A 19,859-nucleotide genomic window follows, 5' to 3' on the forward strand; every position below is an offset into this window, starting at 1 on the left:
TTGGAGGAGGAATGACCGTCCAGTTCCTTTGTTTTGGGGCTGCTAATATTTAGTCCCTGCAAACGTGTTATTTCAGTCAGGTGGGAGGCTAATTATATACAACACTTTTATCCTGTAGCAAAAAAGATAAAGTGCCTGTGTTCTAGGACGGGCTGTGGATTTTTTGACAAAATGTTGTTCTGTCAGAAAATGCCAGTGTTAAATCTTTTTGCAGTTTGTCAGGGAGTAGTTCTGTCTTTCCAGGTGGAATTTCTGATAAACTTGATGTTCTTGATTGGAAGTTTGAGTTTCTTCCCTGAGCTGTTTCTCTGTTTTGCATTCACGGAGCTGCCATCCCTGAGGTGAGCACCCTGGCCATGGGGCAGAAGTGTCCTTCGTGTGCTCCCTTCTTTGCTGTTTGGTGGCACTGTGACTTTTGGGTTGCCACAAGGAGAATGCTTCTCTTTCCAATTTTAGCTCTCTCTTTTGCTAGTTATTAGGACAGCTCTGTATTTATGTGAGTACTTCAAAAACTAGTCCTTCTGTAGTGAACAGGGTGGTCTTGTTTATTTTTTGTTTGCTGCAGAATGGCTGCAGCTGTCCTGCCGGCAGTTAGGTTCCAAACCTCAGATTCTTGCTGACCAAGCAACCTTGAACAAAGGTGTCTGCGAGCTACTTTCTGGTGTTAATGTAGCACCATTCACTGACCTTATCCAGAGCACAAGTCTCTATCAGATTTGGGCTGAGGAGAGTTTAGGTTGTGTAAGCTGAGCAGGATCAGGTGTGGGACAGGGAGAGGAGTGCTAAAATGGGACTGGTTCTTTGAGCACAGAAAAGCAGAGCTTTCCATCACTGCGCAACCTGTGAGTAGGGAAACGTGCAGGCATCTCAGACATGCTGGGTGCTTTGGAGATGAGGAGTCAGTGTAATATTTCCCTAAGGTCCCTGAGACCTTTTTGAACCTGGGTTTCCAGAATTCAGAACCTTTGGTTTTACTCTTGGCCTGATTTGTTCTTCTCTTTGTAGAGCCTTGTGTTTCTGGATCAGAAATTAATAGACTTGTCACTTTGCAGATTGAAGAAAGTGTCTTTGGAGCTCTCTGATAGTAAAACTGAGCATAGCTTAAATGTGTGTTTAATTTTACATTATCTACCATTATAATGCTAGTTTTAAACTCACTGTGGAAGTATGAGGATGAGGTTAACTTTCAGGAGGTCCTTCACTCACGCTGTTTCTCTGACTCATTGTGCTTCCACTGCAGGGAGGAAAGGAAAAATCCGTAAGGATGTGGCCAGTGTAAACAACCACCCATAGTGGATCTGGGTACTGGGCCTTGTGTAAGAACAAAGGAGATTTGAGCTTTTCCCCTACTCAAATATCTCAGCACCCTCTGGCCAAAAGTCAGGCCTGCTCATGCTGTCCTGCCACTCGCAGTTGCTGCGCTTGGGTGACAGTGGCCATGGCCCCTGGGCATGCCTGCCATTCATCTCTGTCATACCTTGGAGTTAGGAGCATTTCTAACTTTTTGTATAAAACTTAGTGGTACTATATTTGAGCCTTTAAGTAGGCTAAGAAAACCATGAGTTGTGTTTCTTTTTTTGCAATGAGAGAAGTATCCGTTATACAGCAAAACATAATTGTTGTCTGCAAAACTCTGTTGATCATGGATTTTCTCCCTGCAACAGATTGGCAAATAAAACATGCAGAAATATAAGTTTATATGTTGCTACCAATGGGAAGTAAAAACAAAATCTTTGCAAAGGATATGTTGCAGAAGGATACTTCTTTCACTAGCATAGTGATGCAAAACTTCAGTGTCATCTTAGCAAGAATCCTAGCAAATGTGCCTTGGTATGTCCTGTGCAGCTGCTACATCTTGTTATGACCCAATTTCTTCATCTGTTCTGCTGTGATTGTGTGGGTGAAGCTTACATTTAGCAATGCTATTTGACTTAGAATAAGAAATATTTGGTATAAAAACCTAACATTGAATATTCTTGCGTATACTTTAGGTGAAGTTCACAGTGTACGCATATGTCAGAGTCAATGGCAATATGTATTGATGTTGATGGAATTCATGTCATTAAATGCTAATAAATATATTGATGGGGTTATGCTGTATTCAGTCCTAAAGGGCAAAAATGTAAGGAGAGAAAATGTCTCTGAAACATGAGTTGTAACACCATGTATTGCTGTGTGTTGAGTCAGCAAATTGTTCCCATTTATTCAGAATGCTTCAGATAAGCAATTTATCTCCAGACTGTATTGAGAATGCTTCATCTGAGCAAGGAACCTGGTAAGTAATACAGAAGCAGCAATCCAGTGCTATTCAAAACAGAAATTACATCATCAATGTTGCATTTCCAAGACCATTTTAACAACTTCCCTTCATAGGAATCCTGCTTGGTTAAACCAAAATTGAGAAATCTAATTTCCTTTGAGGCAAAATCCTTTAATCTTTTTGTATTTATTCACTGTCTGTATTCAGAGTGCTAAGAAAAGAATTTCTCATACAAATACGCGTGACAGGATTAAGTGACTAAATGTGGATGTTACCAGCTTTGCAAAAGTTGTAAAGAATCTTTTACTATTCTTTAATGGTAGAGGTTCTCTGATTTAGCTTTGAGTAGGAAGATCTGAACTCCCATTTTCATATGGAGTTTTGAGCTACTGGAGAGGAACATCTGTTTCTAAATACACCTAACATTATATACAGATTTAGAAGTGCAGTGTTACCACTTTCTTTAACAGTTTATATGTTTGCATACATTCATTACTCATAGAAGGTTAAGAAATATTGTCTAATAGGATTCTATTCTTAAGAAATGGTAATTTCCATTATTAGCCTCTTTTGAGGAGCCAGTGGGTTAACCCAAAACATGCTGAAATTAACTTATAGGAGCAACTTCAGAAATTATCAAGTGAATGGCATTTTGTTTTCTTTTATAATATCTTTGATTACCTGCAATCTTCATTCACCTTTAAAGCTGGATATTATACCAACTTTGAATTCCAGCAGGTGGTCAAGAAAATTGGAAGATCTGGAGACCTTTCACTATCTGTGTACTGAGAACATATGTTGTCCTGTAGTTTACGTCCATAAAGATTTTACCACCTTTGGCAGTTAATAAGGACTGAAAAGAGAGGAAAATGTGGATAGATTTTTGAAGTAACATTGTCTCTTTTACTGTTATCAATGGACACTCACTAGGTACTACAGATTTGGTATTGGTCCAGTTTGTTATTAAATAGCTTCCACGATAATTCCATTTAACTGTGAGCATTTGTTTCATCTCTGCAACTCCTTTTATAAAGACAGCCACTGCAATGAAATGGCATGGATTTGAATTTTTCTTCATAATTACTCAGGTAGGATTAATATAAAAATTACATCTCTAATCCATTCACTCCAACCCTCCTTCCTAGTCAGGAAGAGTAAACATCTTCAAAGGCTGACACGTTTCATTTTAGAGTAAATCTCCCTGTAGAAAGATTTGAAAATTTTAGCAGCGATGAGAATTAAAGATTCTGTTGAATGTCTCCTAAAATAACTGTATCTCCCTTACGAGAACATAAATAGCGTTGGACATCTAGCCTCTAGTCTGTCAGTGCAGATATATGACAATTGAGATTATCCTCCTTAAAGCTGCTCAGCTGTTTTGCAGTGTTAGCAGTCTGTCTGCAAGGTAGACTGCGGCTGTCTTGCAAACTGTGTTCTAAACCACCGTAGCTTTTATGTATTTATTTAGGAATAGTATTAAGGTTTTTGCTTTTGATTTTAGTATGAAATATTTTGAGGTTTTCCACTTAAGTAAATTCACTCCCAAAAGTATTTATTTTTTTAAATTTTAAACAGTTTATAGCTTTATTCTCCTGTTGTTCAGATTTATTAGTTGTCCATTGCCATAGTAATATTCTGCAGTTAAAATTAAAACCACTCACACTCTCTGAAATGACCCATTCTGAAGGAAAATCCCTTAGTAAAGGAAAAAAAAGCCTGTCTTAATATTTTTATTTCTGTTCTCAGTGGAGCTGACAAACTTAACGTGTCATGTAACAGCACAGAGAAGAGTATTTAAACACTGGTTAGAGCTGAGAAGTTCAGATACATATTTCATATTCCATTATTTAGGAGAAAAATCAGAAAGAAAGTCTTGAAAAGAGCTGTTTTAAGATGCAAACAGTAATCATTTAGAAAAGTTACATCAATTGAGTAAGAAAACCTTCAGAATATGTTTGGCTATTGGAAACTATTGTACACAGTAAGAAAACTGCAACAACTTGAATTTCAGCATGCTTTGGTCACCATGCTACCGTAAACCTCAGCCATTGTTTTGTTTGGTCAGAGGGTCTTTCAGGCTGAAGTTGTTTATTAACCACTAAAAGCTAAGCTTTTCTTTCTCTATATAATTTGTGGTGGCCACTAAAATAAGTAGAAATATCTTGAAAAATTATACACTGTTTAGAGAAAGCTCCTTAAATCTCTGTTTTTGTAGATCATTCAAAATAATATTGATTTTATGATGGATAGGAAACTATGCAGCCAACAAACCCCATAATTTCTGGAGTATCCCTGAATTCATAGCAGATTCAAACTATTAAAATAATGTGTTACATGTGAGCTTTATTTCTGTGGCTTTTTTTTTTTTTTTAAACAACCACAAAAGAAGACATTTGAGAACATGTTTCTTGTCTTGATCAAGACAAAGTACAGTGTCAAACACTTAAAGCTGGATCTTCAGTGATATAAACCCCTGCCTGCAGCGTCTGCAGAATTCTTTCTTGTACTTGTTAGCAGAATTGGTTGACTGTATTTCTACCAGCTGACGTGAAAAATCCAGAATTAATGTAATCACCAAATACAGTGAGACAAGCCCCATAACAACTTCTGTACCAGCTGAGTTTTTCTTAGCACTGGTTTTCTATCGTCATAGCTCTGAATTCCCTCCTAAAAGCATAAAGTACTAATTTTCTTCAGTTATTGTATTCTGATAAAAACTTTTGTTAGGCTGAGGTTTTCTGAAACTTAATTTGTTACTGAATTTGCTCGGCTTTATATAGCAAGTGTATGTTGTGCCAGATTAACTTGACAGATTAGAACCTGACATTACAAAATCTTGACAGTACAAGAACTGAAAGGTATATGATGAGGACATTGTAGTATGTTGGGCTTTCAAAAATGTTACCAAGTTGTAAGAGGCTACTAGTAGCGTTTCTTAAGACTTGGTTAGATCTTAACATTCTCTTTAGTTTCTTAGTTACAAAAAATAGAATTTATGAGTCATAGAGTTGAGTAGAGTCTATTGTTAATATAGTAAAAATTAGAATCCTATAATGAACCTGGATGATGTTTCTTTCTCAGAAGTTCGGGAAGGAAACAGAGTACAGGCTAATCAAGTAAAGTACAAGGTTACATCGAAACTAATAACTTTTTTTTTTTTTTACATAAGCTTATAGCTTATTGGGCAAAAGAGGAAGAGGTGGTATATCAGCTACCTTTTGCTAAGTTGTGTACCACAAACATCATGCAGTTGGATAAAAAGACAAGGGCCTTTGGAGAGGCCCTTACAATGCATGTAGTAAGTACTTATTTGTTGTAGAAGATAGCAGTAGGATCTCATGTGGAATATTGTATACAAGTGTGGTCTACTAGTTTTGAGAAAAAAAAGCATCGAAACCAGACGATGTGAGTGAGGAGCTGCTAGGGTCATCAGAAGCTATGGAGAGCCTGCTGTATGAGCATAGCTGAACATAACCTGCCTTCTTCATGGTATCAAAATGAAGGCTACAGGAATGTAAATCCTGTTTATAATCTTACTGGGGAAATGAGCAAAGGTAACCATCAGAAAAGGACCTGTTTTACTAAACTAGTGCTGGGGAAAAATAATATATGAATGAAATTAGAAAAAAAAAGGTTTTAAGATCACCTGTCATCACAGAATCACAGGATGTTAGGGATTGGGAGGAGTGGGCAGAAAAAAAACCAGTAACTGTAATATCACCACAGTAGAGTTCAATACAGTCAATCATGATTAATTTATGATAGGAACTGTGGCATTCTGTGATGACAGAGACTGGACTTTGATTTTGAGACCTCATCAAGTCTTGTGTCCTTATACTTTCTCAGAAGTTCATGAAAGAAAAAACAGTTCAGCCGGGTATGGCCTGGTGGTCTCATATATTGAGAGGAAATGAGACACGTGGACTGGTGGGAACAGGAATTTCCCTGACTGGATAACTGTTGTTTAAAAATGTGTTTTGGTTTTGTGGTTGCACAGCTGGAAGAGCACATCAGTGTCAGTGCACCTAATCCCCAACTTCTGCTATCAGCAGTGAGCTTATGACAGGAAATCTGATCTGGACAATGGGGGGTCTGGCCACCAGCAAAGGAACTGGACCTAAATAAAAGCTCAGACTTCCACAGAATTCTGCTTTTTGTCTTCTATCTTCATGCTTCCTCTTGCATATCATGTATTGCCGTCTCTGTGATTACAAGTGGCTAGAGTTTATGCTACTGTATAATTACAGTATTGGTTACAGGGCAAAAGAAGCCTGATGTGCTTCAAAACATATGTTAAATATTGAAAAAGTCAGCTGACAAAGAGACCGTTATTTTTTAAATGATCCTGCTTTAATATAATAGCTGTGGATTTTTTTTTTTTCCCAAGGGATAGGATAGCTTCACAGAATCAGACCTTGTAAATAGTAAAATAATCTCCATTTGTACTGTAGTTCTATTTTATATGTGTGATCTTGAATGCCATTTGTTAATGATCTCCACTCCTATAGAATACAGCTTGTATTGATAGATTAATCTCAGCAAAAATTTTGCTTATTGAATAAACTGGGAAGAAATTTCCTAACATACTTACATGAGGGAAACATTTTGATTGTTACTGTTTATCAGTCATATAGGGGTAAAAGAAAATCTCAGCTTGAACTGGGTTGTAATTTCCTTTTTGCAATTTTACCAATAGCTTATTTTTACATTTTGTTCATGTCTACTGTACTTTGAGTGCTGACTGTGTAACTGAAAAGAAGAAATTTATGCCAAATGCTTCACGGTAACTAAGGCAATTTGTAGGTATTTTACTTTTTACTCTGTTTCTTCATTAAGAAATTCACTATACAATTGATAAAGTTGCTGGAAGAGGTAGATAAGGTTACGTAAAAGATTTATAATCTTGACTGTAAGGCAGAAAGTTCATTAGTGGAGTGAAAATTAGAACTTCATTATTGATTTAGTGTAAAACTATAGTTCACATAATCATTTTAAGTATGAAATTTATTTGAACAGTCAGTTGTAAAACATAGACCAAGTTAAACACTTGAGCTTAATCTAATAAAAACTTCAGTGAGACTCCTAGAATGTAGTTAACCTCTACCGTTATGTTTCTCTGTTGTATAAAAATAATTAATTCTCTTTTCTGTATTTCTGTTCTTAAATGTTGCTGGACATTTCACAGATCCCATGCAAATTTTTTATATATGCAGTTCATTGACACTTCAAAATCAGGTCAATAATTCTGAATTGTTAATTGTGGGATAAAGGTAAACTAAAATTTCATAGCCTCTGAAATATATTATTCCTGATCTTCAATTTTAGACTAGTTTTTAAATTAAGAAATGTAATGCTGACTATTTGGGTAGTTTTATTAAACATTTTAAAATGAAAGTGTTTCATTTGCAGCACTTTTTTTTTTTTTTTTTTTTTTGTAACATAGGTAGTTTTATTAAACATTTTAAAATTAAAGTGTTTCATTTGCAGCACATTTTTTTTTTCTTTTGTAACAGAGTTGCATTAACTTTCTATAGCTGAAAAAATTAGAAAAGTGTTTGGTTTTTATTTTGTTAGAGGTTTTGGTTTATTTTTGATTTTGTGGGTTTTTTTGGAGGGGATGGTTTGTTGTTTTGTTTTATTGTCAATTTTTCTTTACAGTGGAATAGCATGCAGCCTGTTTGTGTGAAGAGTGATTTAAGATATGTAGTGAAAAATGATTAAAACTATTTAAAAAATGACTTCTCTCTAGGAAAGAAGAAAAGCTGATTATTGTAGGAAAGTTGGTCATAACTTGGTATAAAAATTTGAAATTTATAGGATAAAATATTTCTTTCATGCTTTTTAAGTCAGCCTGTACCCAAAGCTCAGTGTCCAGTATGGTTCATTCAGTGTTTCTGAGTATTTTTTTACATAAACCTTTATACTTTCTGTAAAACCTCATTGCATATCTCTCCATTCAATTTTTTATATTTTTTCTGTAGAATAAAAATTACGTTTCTATACTTATCAGTCAGCTTTCCTAACAGTTACTTTTGCCAATATGAGAGGATATTTAATATTTGTACTATAATATTTTGACCTATGGGCTTGAATCATCAAGTGGCTTCCTATAAATCAAACACTTAAGTAAAATGGCAGCTTGGTTTGAAGACTACACTATAAAATTCCTTATACATCTGTTTCAAGTAATCTAATATTTCCCCCCTGCTCCGAGTCCATTTTACAAAGATGATAATGTTAAAAAACACTGTGGAAAAATACTAAGTAAGTCCCAACCTTTTAATGGGTGGATGAGATGTTTCCTTTGTAGTTGCCTCTCCCTGGCTGCCTGGCGAAGCTGTGGGTTTGCACTGGCGAAGTGTTTGGTGACGGTCTGTCGGAGTGACAGCATCGTTCTCACTGTGCTGTCACAAAATGCAAATGTTTCGGTAGAAAATGGGAAGTATTCTGGTTTAAATTGTTTGGTAACAGCAGCTGAAATTGCATTTCCTTTGAATTTCATTAGTGTGTGTTGAGTGAAGTACTTTTGTGAGGATTTTACTGTGCCAGATATGTAGATTGACAAGGCTGTCTTTGCAAGAATCTCTCAGCTACCTAAACAGCTGTAAAAATAAAAATACCACTCACAGGCTATTAAAACTCTTAGCAGAAAATTCTTCCAGTCACTTCTGGCATGGTGAAAATAACCAAGAGATGTTTTTGCAATATAATTAAATAAGTAATTAGTATGGTAGGTGATAAATGATGATCTAAAAGTATAAAATCTGACTATATTGGTAGGATATTTCTAGCTCTGTGATTAAAAGGTGTAGGGTGTAATTAGAAGGAGGATGATTCTCACTTTAAAAGCTTAACAAATGTTTATTATATTGCTCATTCATGCAGAAAAATGACTTGTGATCTGCAAACATTTTCACATATGAATAATTTTGCACGGGCACTTTAGCTCCATTGATTTCACTTGGATTATTCACTCGTGTTAACGTATGTGTAACAGTTTGCAGGATCATGGGCTGATCAGGTGAGTTAGTAATGCCAAGTAACTAAATAAACTGAGTATCTTCAGATACTCATGGGCCTGAGAAGTAATTCAAACTGTCTGTGGGGGTTTGGGCATGCTTTTAGAAAATATGTGGGTTCAGGTGCAAATAATAATTGCCACTTCAAGAAAGTGCATCGTAAACTTGGAATATCCTGTAGAATAACATAATTTGTAGTGAACGTGCTGTAAGGCTTACTGCTACTCTACAGAATAAATAAGGCCTATTTAAAGAATTTTGTCATATTTTGAGTATTTGTTGTAGAACATAGATAAATTGTAGGAAAGACCTTAGATTGTTTCAGATATGGTGTAGCAATAATTGCCTAGGAAAAAATTGTATTTCTCGTACTTGTAGCAAAAAGGTGGCAATTGATCATCTAGTGGATTCCAATTAAATATCAAAAAACTCTACTTGCCAAAGAGCATTGTTATGGTTCATTTAAGGCAGTATCATACTCTAGCAAGCTGGAAGTCCTATTGTACATCCTCTCAAGCATATGCATATTGTGCCATTTATTTTGTGGAGAAGAATCATGCTAGCTGCTGCACTTTATACCCTAAACAATGCAAGTTATAAATTTACTGTGAAGAACATAATTTCTCTTACTGTGTCATTGTGAATAGAATATATTTCAATTCTAGCCCTAGACTCCACCAGGTTGAATTTAAATTGTGTAAAATTTTCATGAGAAATCTTAGCCGTTTTGCAGAAAACATAGGATGGGATGGGAAGAAATTAAAATTACATTTTAATTTATTTGCCTCCTCTTGTGGGAAGGATAAGCTGTTTGACTTAAACAGAAGGGGGTTTTGTTTGTTTTGTGGGGCTTTGTTTTGTTTTGTTTTGAAAGTCCCTTAGGAATGCAGTGCTGATTTTTTAATGCAGTTCTGCCACCAAGACAACTAAGCCACTCACCAAGGCTTAACAGCTTCAAATTAACACTGTTGCCTTGAATGTTGGGAGCTGTTGTGTTGTAAACTTGATAAAGAGAATTTGACAAGCAATATCAGTCTTGCATTGGGTTATTAAAGATCATTACAGTTCATTTGTAAAGCTAGCTGAAATGAAATTTGAAGGCAATCTTCAAGCCAGTGTATGAATGAGAATTTAACTGCATCAGGCAGCCATTGCTAAGATAGCTGGTGTTGTCTTAAGGAATGCAGCTAATGAAGCTCAAAAGAGATGTAAAATAAGTAAGAAATAAATTACTCTTGAGTCCATATAAAAGACTTCTGTGTATAACAGGATTATATTATGTAAATGAATAGTGATGAGGCCCTCTGTAAAATCTAATACAGATAAACATGTCACTTCTTGTCCCCTGTCAGCAACAAAATATTGAAGCTAGAGAAGTTACTTTCAGTTCTGCCTCTTGGAAACTGCAGGACCTTTTAAATTCACAGTGATTATTTTATAAACAGTAATGTTATTCTACCTGTAAGCAGTTCATTGCAGTGTAGGTGAGATAGAAAAGGTATGACTCCCCCAAAATAATGCATATGAATTCTAAAAATTAAATCCAGCTTGTAGCAAAGAATCTGTTCTGAATTTCTTGCCAAAGCCTCTTTCACAGTGTTTACAACTCCCAGAGGAGCATGTGATAATGAAGACAACGTTATCCTCATTTGTTTTACTTGTCTAATTATGCACATTCTTTTATGTGAAATGGAAGTAATGAGCTTAACAGAGTAAATTGGTTATTTTTTAACATAAAGAAATTGCAAGTGGTCTGGAAAAATATGCAACATAAACATTTTTCAGTGACTTGATTTAAAACAGCCTTTCAGTGTCATTAGTTTCATCAGCTAATGATGTGCCAGGAGCAAAACACGCAAATACATCTCTGCAATGAAAGTCAACAGAGCATCGAGGATTACAGAAAAATAACATACAGGATGCTCTAGATACTGATTTTTCAGAAAAAAACAGCATTTAATATTTCAGTCAATTTGTAGCTTCTTTACTTCCACATGACAGAAGAAGAGCCCATATTAATAGCACTGGCTTGCTAGACGGTTGCTGGTGTGTAGCCACCCCATAGTTCCTCTAGTGACATTACATCATGTTATAGGATTACAGTTATCACCATAGTACCAAAAATTCTATCCTCCCTGAAGACAGCAGTTTCAAAAATACTTTATTTAGTTCATAGGAATGTTTGTATTCTTATAAGTCTGGGTTACTTTCACTTATTTTCATTTTACATTGCTTGCAATTTAAACATCTTTTTGTTCAAATTCCTGCACATTTATTGGGAAACCTTTTAAGTATATGGTATATAGTAGAAATAAGTTTTTAAAAGTGTGTGTGTGTCTCATATAGAAGGAATTAATATTAACTGTCACCATCCTCCCCAACCAGTCCTATGTATTTCTTTTTATGAAGACAACATTGAAAGCACACATGCGCTCCCTTTCTTTTCTCATAAAGATGTTAAATACCAAGAATTCATATATTAAACTTTTTTTTGAGATGAGTATCATAATGTAACACGTCATAGACAATTTTAAAAAGGTTTAGATAATAAAGTATTTAACTATTAAAATAGGATTAAGTATTACTCTTAAAATGATGCATTATGTTGTATATATCTGAATTCTAAAAGTGCTGTAGTCAGAAATATATTCATTGCTAATAGATTCAATACTCATGATTAAAAATAGCTGAAGTAAATTCTTATTTTATCATAATGGATTTAAGAGGGATGTGAATTATTTGGAAATAATTTTGTTCATTTTATGCTACAATACTTTATCTTTTATATAATAAGTTTAACTTAATGTATAAATATTGTTTTATATGATTCAGTTCTATAAAGACAATATTTACTGTTAATTACTTTTTAATGGTAACAAGCCAGTGAATTACACGGAACAGACTTTTTTCCCCTGAGTGCTTCTTTATTTTTTAATCGTTGATGTATTTTGTAAGTAAAAATATTATCTGTTCGGCGATCATAAGGTAAATAATTTTAGCAGTGAACTGTTTCTTTGTATTTGACAAGATATTAAATATGTAAATTCAAAGAATTGGTAACAAATAAAATGAATCATTACAAGCTGTGCTAAATTATGAAAGGATTGTTTTAAATGGTCTCAAAAAAGAGAAAACTATGATAGAAGTTAAACGTTTCCAACATATATCTGCGGAGTTCTCTGAGGAAAAATTCTGTCACTGCTGTAACTACCAGGAAGAGATTTATAAAAGTAGTTTAAGATGAATATGGCTAAGCTGTTGGAAAAAAATGCTCCCTCTATCTATCTCTATCTATATCTATCTCTTTATCTCAACTTGAAAATACCTCATGAGTGTATAGTACTTACATAGCTCATAAAAGTGACTGTTCTTAAGGATGTAACATATATATGTTGTCAAAGCAAATTCTGTTTAAAATTTTTAGCATTTGGTGCTTGCAGTTGTCAAGGAAAGTACTGTGCTACAATTGTGAGACATGAAAACTGCCGATGCTTGACTTTTCTGCTATTGGAAGAAAACTGTTCAAATTGGACTTTATTTATTTATTTATTTTTAAGCAGAAACCAAAAAAAAGACTTCTAATCTATATTTGGTGTCAGCTTTATTGCATGAAATCTACCTTTTATAAAATGGGGTTTGATCAACTACCTCTTTGGAAAGCTGCTTTTGAAAATCTTTATCTAAGCTTTGATGTAAAAAATAGATTTATTGTAAGTTAGCTCACTATGATCATTATTTATCTATAGTAGGTTTCATCTCATTCTTACAATAGTAGGTAATTTACAGTTGAAAATCCATATGGGGACGTAATAGATAGTATAAATGTAACAGTCATCTACAAAGTGATATGGAATAAATTTTCTTAACTGTTTGAGCCCCACACTTTATTTTATGACAACAGTATAAATAAATCCAAATTAAAATATCAGAACAGAAAGTTAAATTCTAATGTGATAAGATTTTTCTCTCTGAAAAGTTATTTGAATATATATGTGGATTTTAAAATTTTATAATCTATAGATGAGATGTCAAACTTCAGAGTTTAAATTGACAGAAATCACAATTGATTAAACTTTTGCAACTAGTCATTGAGTTCCTGCGTGTAAGTAGTTACTGTCAGCAGAAAAATAAGTAGCCTTGCATGAAAAATGTTCGTACAGTTTGCCTTGTGTAATGGACCTTAATCTTATGTTTAATAGTCTTTCTATTATAATAGCTATAATATCAAAAGAAATATTAAAATTTCTATCAAACTCTGCCTATACATATTAGGTTTTAAAATCGACTTTTTGTTTGTCATCCTATAGAAAGTAAATTCCTGTATTGAAAAAAGGAGTTGTAAAATCAGTGTTCTCGTATAGCAACTCTGTAGCCATGTGATATTCTGGTAGCTCCTAATTTTTTGAGTACCTGTAGTGTTGCAAAATAAAGAATAGCATGGGAGAGACCCCTGGGACATAAAATGTTGCAGAAATAATTTATTTTTAAAGGAAAGTTTCCTCACCTTAGGGAGTATTCTACAGAGTAGTAGAATTTAAAAGAATATTTCCTTTTTACTGATTTTAATTGATGTCAGAGGGGAAAAGTGAAACAGATCCAAAATACACGAAAGTAAAGAGAGTAAGACCAAAACAGGATAAGTAAGGGGAAAAGTATCAGTTCGGAATTGTCTTGTCTTGCTAGCTATACATTAAATAGTCTCATAGTACTTACAAAGTGTTTGAATATGGAGGTTTGTTTACTATGAATATAGAAAGATAGAGATTCCCTTCAGAGGAAGGAAGGTCTGGAGCAATTAACTTTTAACTATTTTCTTATTGTCCAGATGCCTAAAAGCACTTCCCCTAAACTGCGGACCAGGTTGCTTTATTTTTCTATACGTTTCAGAGTGATGAGTAATGTTTTCTTTCAGTAATGCCCGGTAATGGATTTCTTTTCTTCTTTTATCCTTTTTGTACAGTTGTAGATCTCTATAAATGGCTGCATTTCTCAGTTGTAAATCTTTTTTTTTTTTGTAAGAGTTTTACACTCAGAACCCTGATTTAGCAATGATTACCTGAATCTCTGGTAAGAGTTAAAAAAAACCCAAAACAAAACCAAACGTAAATAAAACTAAAATAAACTTGGATAAAGTTTTCCATATTAACATACTACAGTATTATAATTTGGGGAAACAGAAGGAGTGTACCCAGTAACAGAGGATGCATTTCAAATATGATCATGCAACATCTATCAAGTCCTTGGTTTTGGCATCTCTTCTAAAATCAAGGCATAAGATTGTTTTGAAGTGGTGTGTGTGATACGTTTGACTGCTATGAATTTCAAGAACAGTTTTTTAGTGGGACCTGTGGTCTTAAGTTGTTTTGAAAAATCTTCCTAAATGTGTATTAAACATTGAATGTTGAGGTGAAATAATCTGACCAATTAAAATGCCTTTATAGAATATAATAATATATTTTCCAGGAGGCTTTGAATGAAATTCAGGCAAATGAAGGTAATTGGCAAAGGTCATACCAAATAACTGAGGCCAGAATTTGACCTCTGCAGTTAGGAAGCAGGAGGAACAGTTATTTAATGGTTTGTCTTATTTTTTTCAAATTAAGACAATTTGGATATATTAGACTAATAACTATATCTGTTGCCTTATAACTATTTTTTTTTAACAGAACAATAACTTTTTACTTTAGTTGAAATTTGGAAGTTAGTGAATATTCTACTAAATTAATACGACTTTTCATACTGATTTTTAAAACCAAATTTTACAGTTATTCAGTTTGCACTGAATCAGAAATACCATGCCAACTGCTTTACTTTCAAAGCATTTTTTTTTTTTTAAGGTCTTCCCTTGAAAGGTGTCAAATTGTTTAAACAGTCTCTCTGAAATATGAAGAGACTTATTGAAGGCTGTAAGATTGCATTCCCTTGTTGTGCAAGAGTGCTTTGGGCCAGTACCAGCCCTTATATGCCCCAGTAGTATGGAGTAAACCCACTTAATTTAGAATTTTAATATGCTATCAGTCTTTTAAATACTGCGGTAAACCAGTTCTGATAGGCTTATACAATGGATGTGTGCTAGTTACTCTTAAAAAGAGCTGGGCGTTGTGTATTTGATATTCTCAGTCATGTTTTTCTACACTGTGGCTGCACAGGTGCAAAAAATCTGGCACAGCAATGTGTACAGCAGATGTGGCAGTTTCATATTCAGGATGAAGTGAACTCTTGTTCCTCCTACGGTCTAACTTATAACAGCAACTGCGAACAAGAATTTGTATAAGATAAGCTATTTGATGGGCTGATCACTTAAGTGCTCTTCAAGCTCAAAAGGGAAAAGGAGTTAGAAGTATCTCCATAGACTATATATTTTTTTTAATGTTAGGATCTAAATTTTGCTAACACTATGATTTTTTGAAGTGTAATGCCATCTAATGAAGAACAATCTCATTTGCTCAGATTACAGTTATTGTTAATGCCATCAAGCAGGCAGTTCCATATTCTGTTACTTTGTGAAACACAGTCAACACACTTAATTTTTATTCTGAATTAAATATGTCAGCAATATTATTAATAAATGTACATACTTGCAACTATTCTGTATGGCTTGGGTTTAGCAGCTGAGGTTTATGGTTATGGCCAAGGCTGGGGAGTATAGCATCCCACTTGCCAGGCATGGCTAACCTTGCTCTGTCTGCTGCTTGGGCTGCTGAGGCTGCAGAGCTGCTCTCTGCACGGGTGCCCAATGCCTGGGGAATATTTTTAGTAGATGAACTTTTTCTCTCCAAGCTTCATTTGGGATGAGCCGTTATCACAGAGCTGGTTATGACGTAAACCAAAAGTCTCTCCTAGGTACTCTGAAACAGCAATGCAGGGCTGCAAGGCTGTGGGTCTAGAATACACTTGTATGTTTTGGTGTAATGCAATCTCACAGGTAGTCTGGGCAGGCCAATTTTGGAGTGATTTGAAAACTGTTGCTTTGTGTTATTGGGCACTCACAGCATGGAAACCAAGGACTGATTAGTATTAAAAATATCTTTGCCAGCAGGTTGGAGTAGGACATAATGGTCTACCTCATGGACAGGTAAAGGATTTAATACACTTTACTTCCCAGCATTTTGTACTCATGTGAATCTTTCACTTTACAAAGAAAAACAAAGGATTGCCTGAAAATGTAGCTCAAAACATCTTTATATTATTTGCATATATTTTTACCTCAGACCTATTCAAACTCTGAAGTTTTCTAGGTAAATTAGTTCACTGTTAAGTGTAATGACATTATATGCAATCACAGAACTTCATGGACTTTTTACTTCCATCTATCTTCCAGAAATATGCCACTTCACAATGCACCGAAGTGGTAGCTGGAGCAAATTATAATCTCAGTGTGTTATGGGTACCTTCCATGCTGACAAATATCGTAATATATAGAAAGAACAGTAAGTATAGAGTTAGGCTGCCATGGACTGCAAGGCAACGTGCATTCAAAACAGTTCATCAGTCTGAGAAAATACTTAGCACTTTGCTACAGAAAAATGTCACTCTCTGACTATTTTCCTTCTGGGCCTGATGGAAAAGGACCAGTAGATAATCCTTCACCTTCTATTTTGCTGAGCCAAGTACAGGGGAAGTTGGCCAGGATGTCTCAGTTGCTGCAGTCCATAAAGGAAGGGCTGGGAGGAGACATGTTTTGTCTCTTCATTTGTCTGCTCTGGAAAGCAAATACATATGCTAAAGATACAGGGATACAAAGAGCTAATAATTAGCACTGACGTCAGTTTGATCTGGCAAAGTTATTTCTGCATCTACTTCTTGCAGATTTTCATGGTTCATGCCGTCACTCTGGTACTTGAGAGCAGAAAAATTGAAACCCTAATATTTATTTGGTTATTAAAGCTAGTAACATTACACATATTTCCACAGGTTACTTTCAGATTAATATGGTATATTTGTAATGTTTTGTGCCCTACTAGGTCAAATAATGAAACTCTTAACAGTCATTGCCAAATCTGATCTCTGAATAGAACACAAGTTGTTGGGTTTTGTTTAGAGCATGGACTTGACTCAAGGGTTGGAGATACGCAAATCCATTTAATTTCAAATTCATTATTTCCATAACTCCTTAATGCTTCTCAGACAGAGTCTTAATAAGCTAAGGGGTCGAAGAAGTTTGAATATGATGTTCATGTATCCAACAAATAATACACACTCTTAGATTATGTAATTTTTCTGTAGGTTTAAAAGCGGTACAGGAAAGAAACTCTTACTCCTTTGTTCCTCAAATATTTGTTTCTTGGCAGCACTTGTCTGGATGTATAGCAGATGTACTAAATATAACCTGCCTATGATTTAATGCAGCACACATGTAGAAAATGAAAATAACATTAATACAAGTTGTTATTTTAATACGGACCTATGGGCAAAAGGAAGCACTGTTCTGGTCTGGACTACTTATGCTGCGATATAAATAGAAGGTTTGAGTTTCCAGGACTGTCAGTTTGGCAAAGTTCATTTGACCTCAATTTGTGATGCAAGACTCCTGAAAATAATGGCTTCACTAATATTTATTCTGTATTTCTGTTAATAGGAGGAATGCTTTTTGAATTTAGAAGCTCCTATTTCAAGAGTATGTGGCTATGACACTCCTTTCCCTCACATCTTTGAACCTTTCTACATCCCAGACAAATGGAAGTGCTATGATGCTCTTCGAAAAATGATTAACTACTGAGCAGCAGTACAGGTGAGAAAAAATGTTTTATACCGACAGTTTGCCTGTAAGGATTCCAACAGAGTGATTGCAAGGTTTGGGTTTAAAGTACTACTTTTTTATTTAGGTGTTTATTTATAACAAAAATTGCCTCTTATGGCTTTGGGCCTTCAGTCTTAAAGGCATCTGAGGATTTTTAAGAGGTGCTATTGAAGTCAGTGTTTAAAATTAATAATCTCACTTACTGAATCTGAAAATTAAATGTCTTGTATCCTGAGAAATGAAAAGAATGTAAAGTGAAAGGAATAGTAATGCACAGAAAATATTTTCACCTCTATGAGAAGACTTACAATTACTTCATAGGCAAACCATATTGTTAAACATTATAATTTTTCACTTTTCAGGGTGGCCTATAATCCTGTGAGATACTAATAAGGCCCAGTTTACACCACATATAGCCACTGCATTGCAAACATACACAGAGCATTGAAAATACATGAAGTATCTGTAGTATCTTGCAGTTCTGTTTGAATAAAATTATAAGGCATGTAGTTAATATTATTCTAAAAATAATTTTTCTTTATACATTTTTAAGTCATTTGGTCACACTTGAAGATTTATTTTTGCAAAACCCTTCGGGCAGCAAGTCAGTGAAGTAATATATATTTCTATTATGTGTCTGTTAATCACAGTCTGTAACATCATTTGTCTTTGATTTCATTGTAATCTAATATTAAGTAGTGTTATACTTTGCAGTGGCCAGTCAGGACTTCTGAGAATATTGTGCATTGCTTTGAGAGAACTTCTGGTCTTTAATACCCAAAGTTTCATAGCTGGGAAATGTCCCAATGCTTTGTAGTCTCTGCTTCCTTTAATTATGTGAATCTAGTAGTGTATTTTTGAGATTTGAGTCTTGATGGAGCTTGTATTTCTGAACTAAAAAGAAAAGAAAAAAACAACTAGCCCATTTTACTGTGAAAGAAGAAGATCCTGTAACAGACAGTCACGGGGTTTTTAGCTGGGGACATGGAATACGAAAGGGACAAGGTGGGCCCTATATTAGGGGCGCCCTCTTGTGCCCATTTTGCCTTTACATTAAGCTGTGAATTAAATTTAGGGCCAGGAATAGAAGGTTGTCAATACTTTAATGTCAATCTTATTTATATGCATCCTTGCTTTCAGGACAACTTTTTGCATTTCACTACCTTTGTTTCCCTTGATAGCTGATAGTGGGGTTCCTGTACGTGAAATGGGAACTCTGCCAGTGAGGCAGTGTCTCAAAAAGTAGTGTAGTTCCACTCAGAATATTTATCCAAAATCACCCATTGTGGACATACCAGAGCATGTCTGTAGGCTTAAAACTGAATAATGTTGTCATCTGTTTTAGAGTGTGTGGTAAATGCTCTCTTTTACATGACAGTTGTCTTTGCCTTTTATCTGAGTGAGTCAAATTAAACTTTTTAAAGACTTATTTGCTTTTTTGTTTGGCACATCTAACACAGTCAGTGAAGCTCTCCTAAAGAGAACGGGATGTCTCAGCACTTTTAGGAGAATTATGGGGCTAGATAGCCTCTTATCTGTTCCTTTCCAAAGGAAACCAAAGGACCAAATAATTTTACCCATGTGTAAGTAGAGGGGGAAAAAACAAGGGTATTTGGTGGTTCAGAGACTTAGTTTAAGCCCTGTTCCTCCATAGGGTGGTAAAGTGAGAGAGGTAAGAGGAGAAAGAAGTGGGTTCTGGTATCACAGTGAATTTGCATGCAATCCAGTTTCCACACTGGAAGTCCTTACTAAACCTTTCTGGGGAGGTAATATGGACTAAAACTTGGAAAAGTATTTACATTTCTCCTGTAGGCTGCATCATGCACCAATAGCAGAGGAG

General features: G+C 34.9%; 1 protein-coding gene across 1 annotated transcript in view; it reads left to right on the plus strand.

The window, feature by feature from the left end:
* Positions 1-19,859, plus strand: part of BCKDHB (branched chain keto acid dehydrogenase E1 subunit beta) — a gene marked incomplete at its 5' end in the record, with an annotated part of 103,234 nt that overhangs the window by 79,905 nt on the left and 3,470 nt on the right. Inside the window, one exon of the mRNA XM_010166682.1 lies at positions 17,858-18,010. Within this exon, the coding sequence (XP_010164984.1) occupies positions 17,858-17,998 (141 nt within the window). The remainder of the gene's footprint in view (positions 1-17,857; positions 18,011-19,859) is intronic.

Source organism: Antrostomus carolinensis, unplaced genomic scaffold (assembly GCF_000700745.2).
Source record: "Antrostomus carolinensis isolate BGI_N321 unplaced genomic scaffold, ASM70074v2 scaffold5754, whole genome shotgun sequence".
Classification (NCBI taxonomy): domain Eukaryota; kingdom Metazoa; phylum Chordata; class Aves; order Caprimulgiformes; family Caprimulgidae; genus Antrostomus; species Antrostomus carolinensis.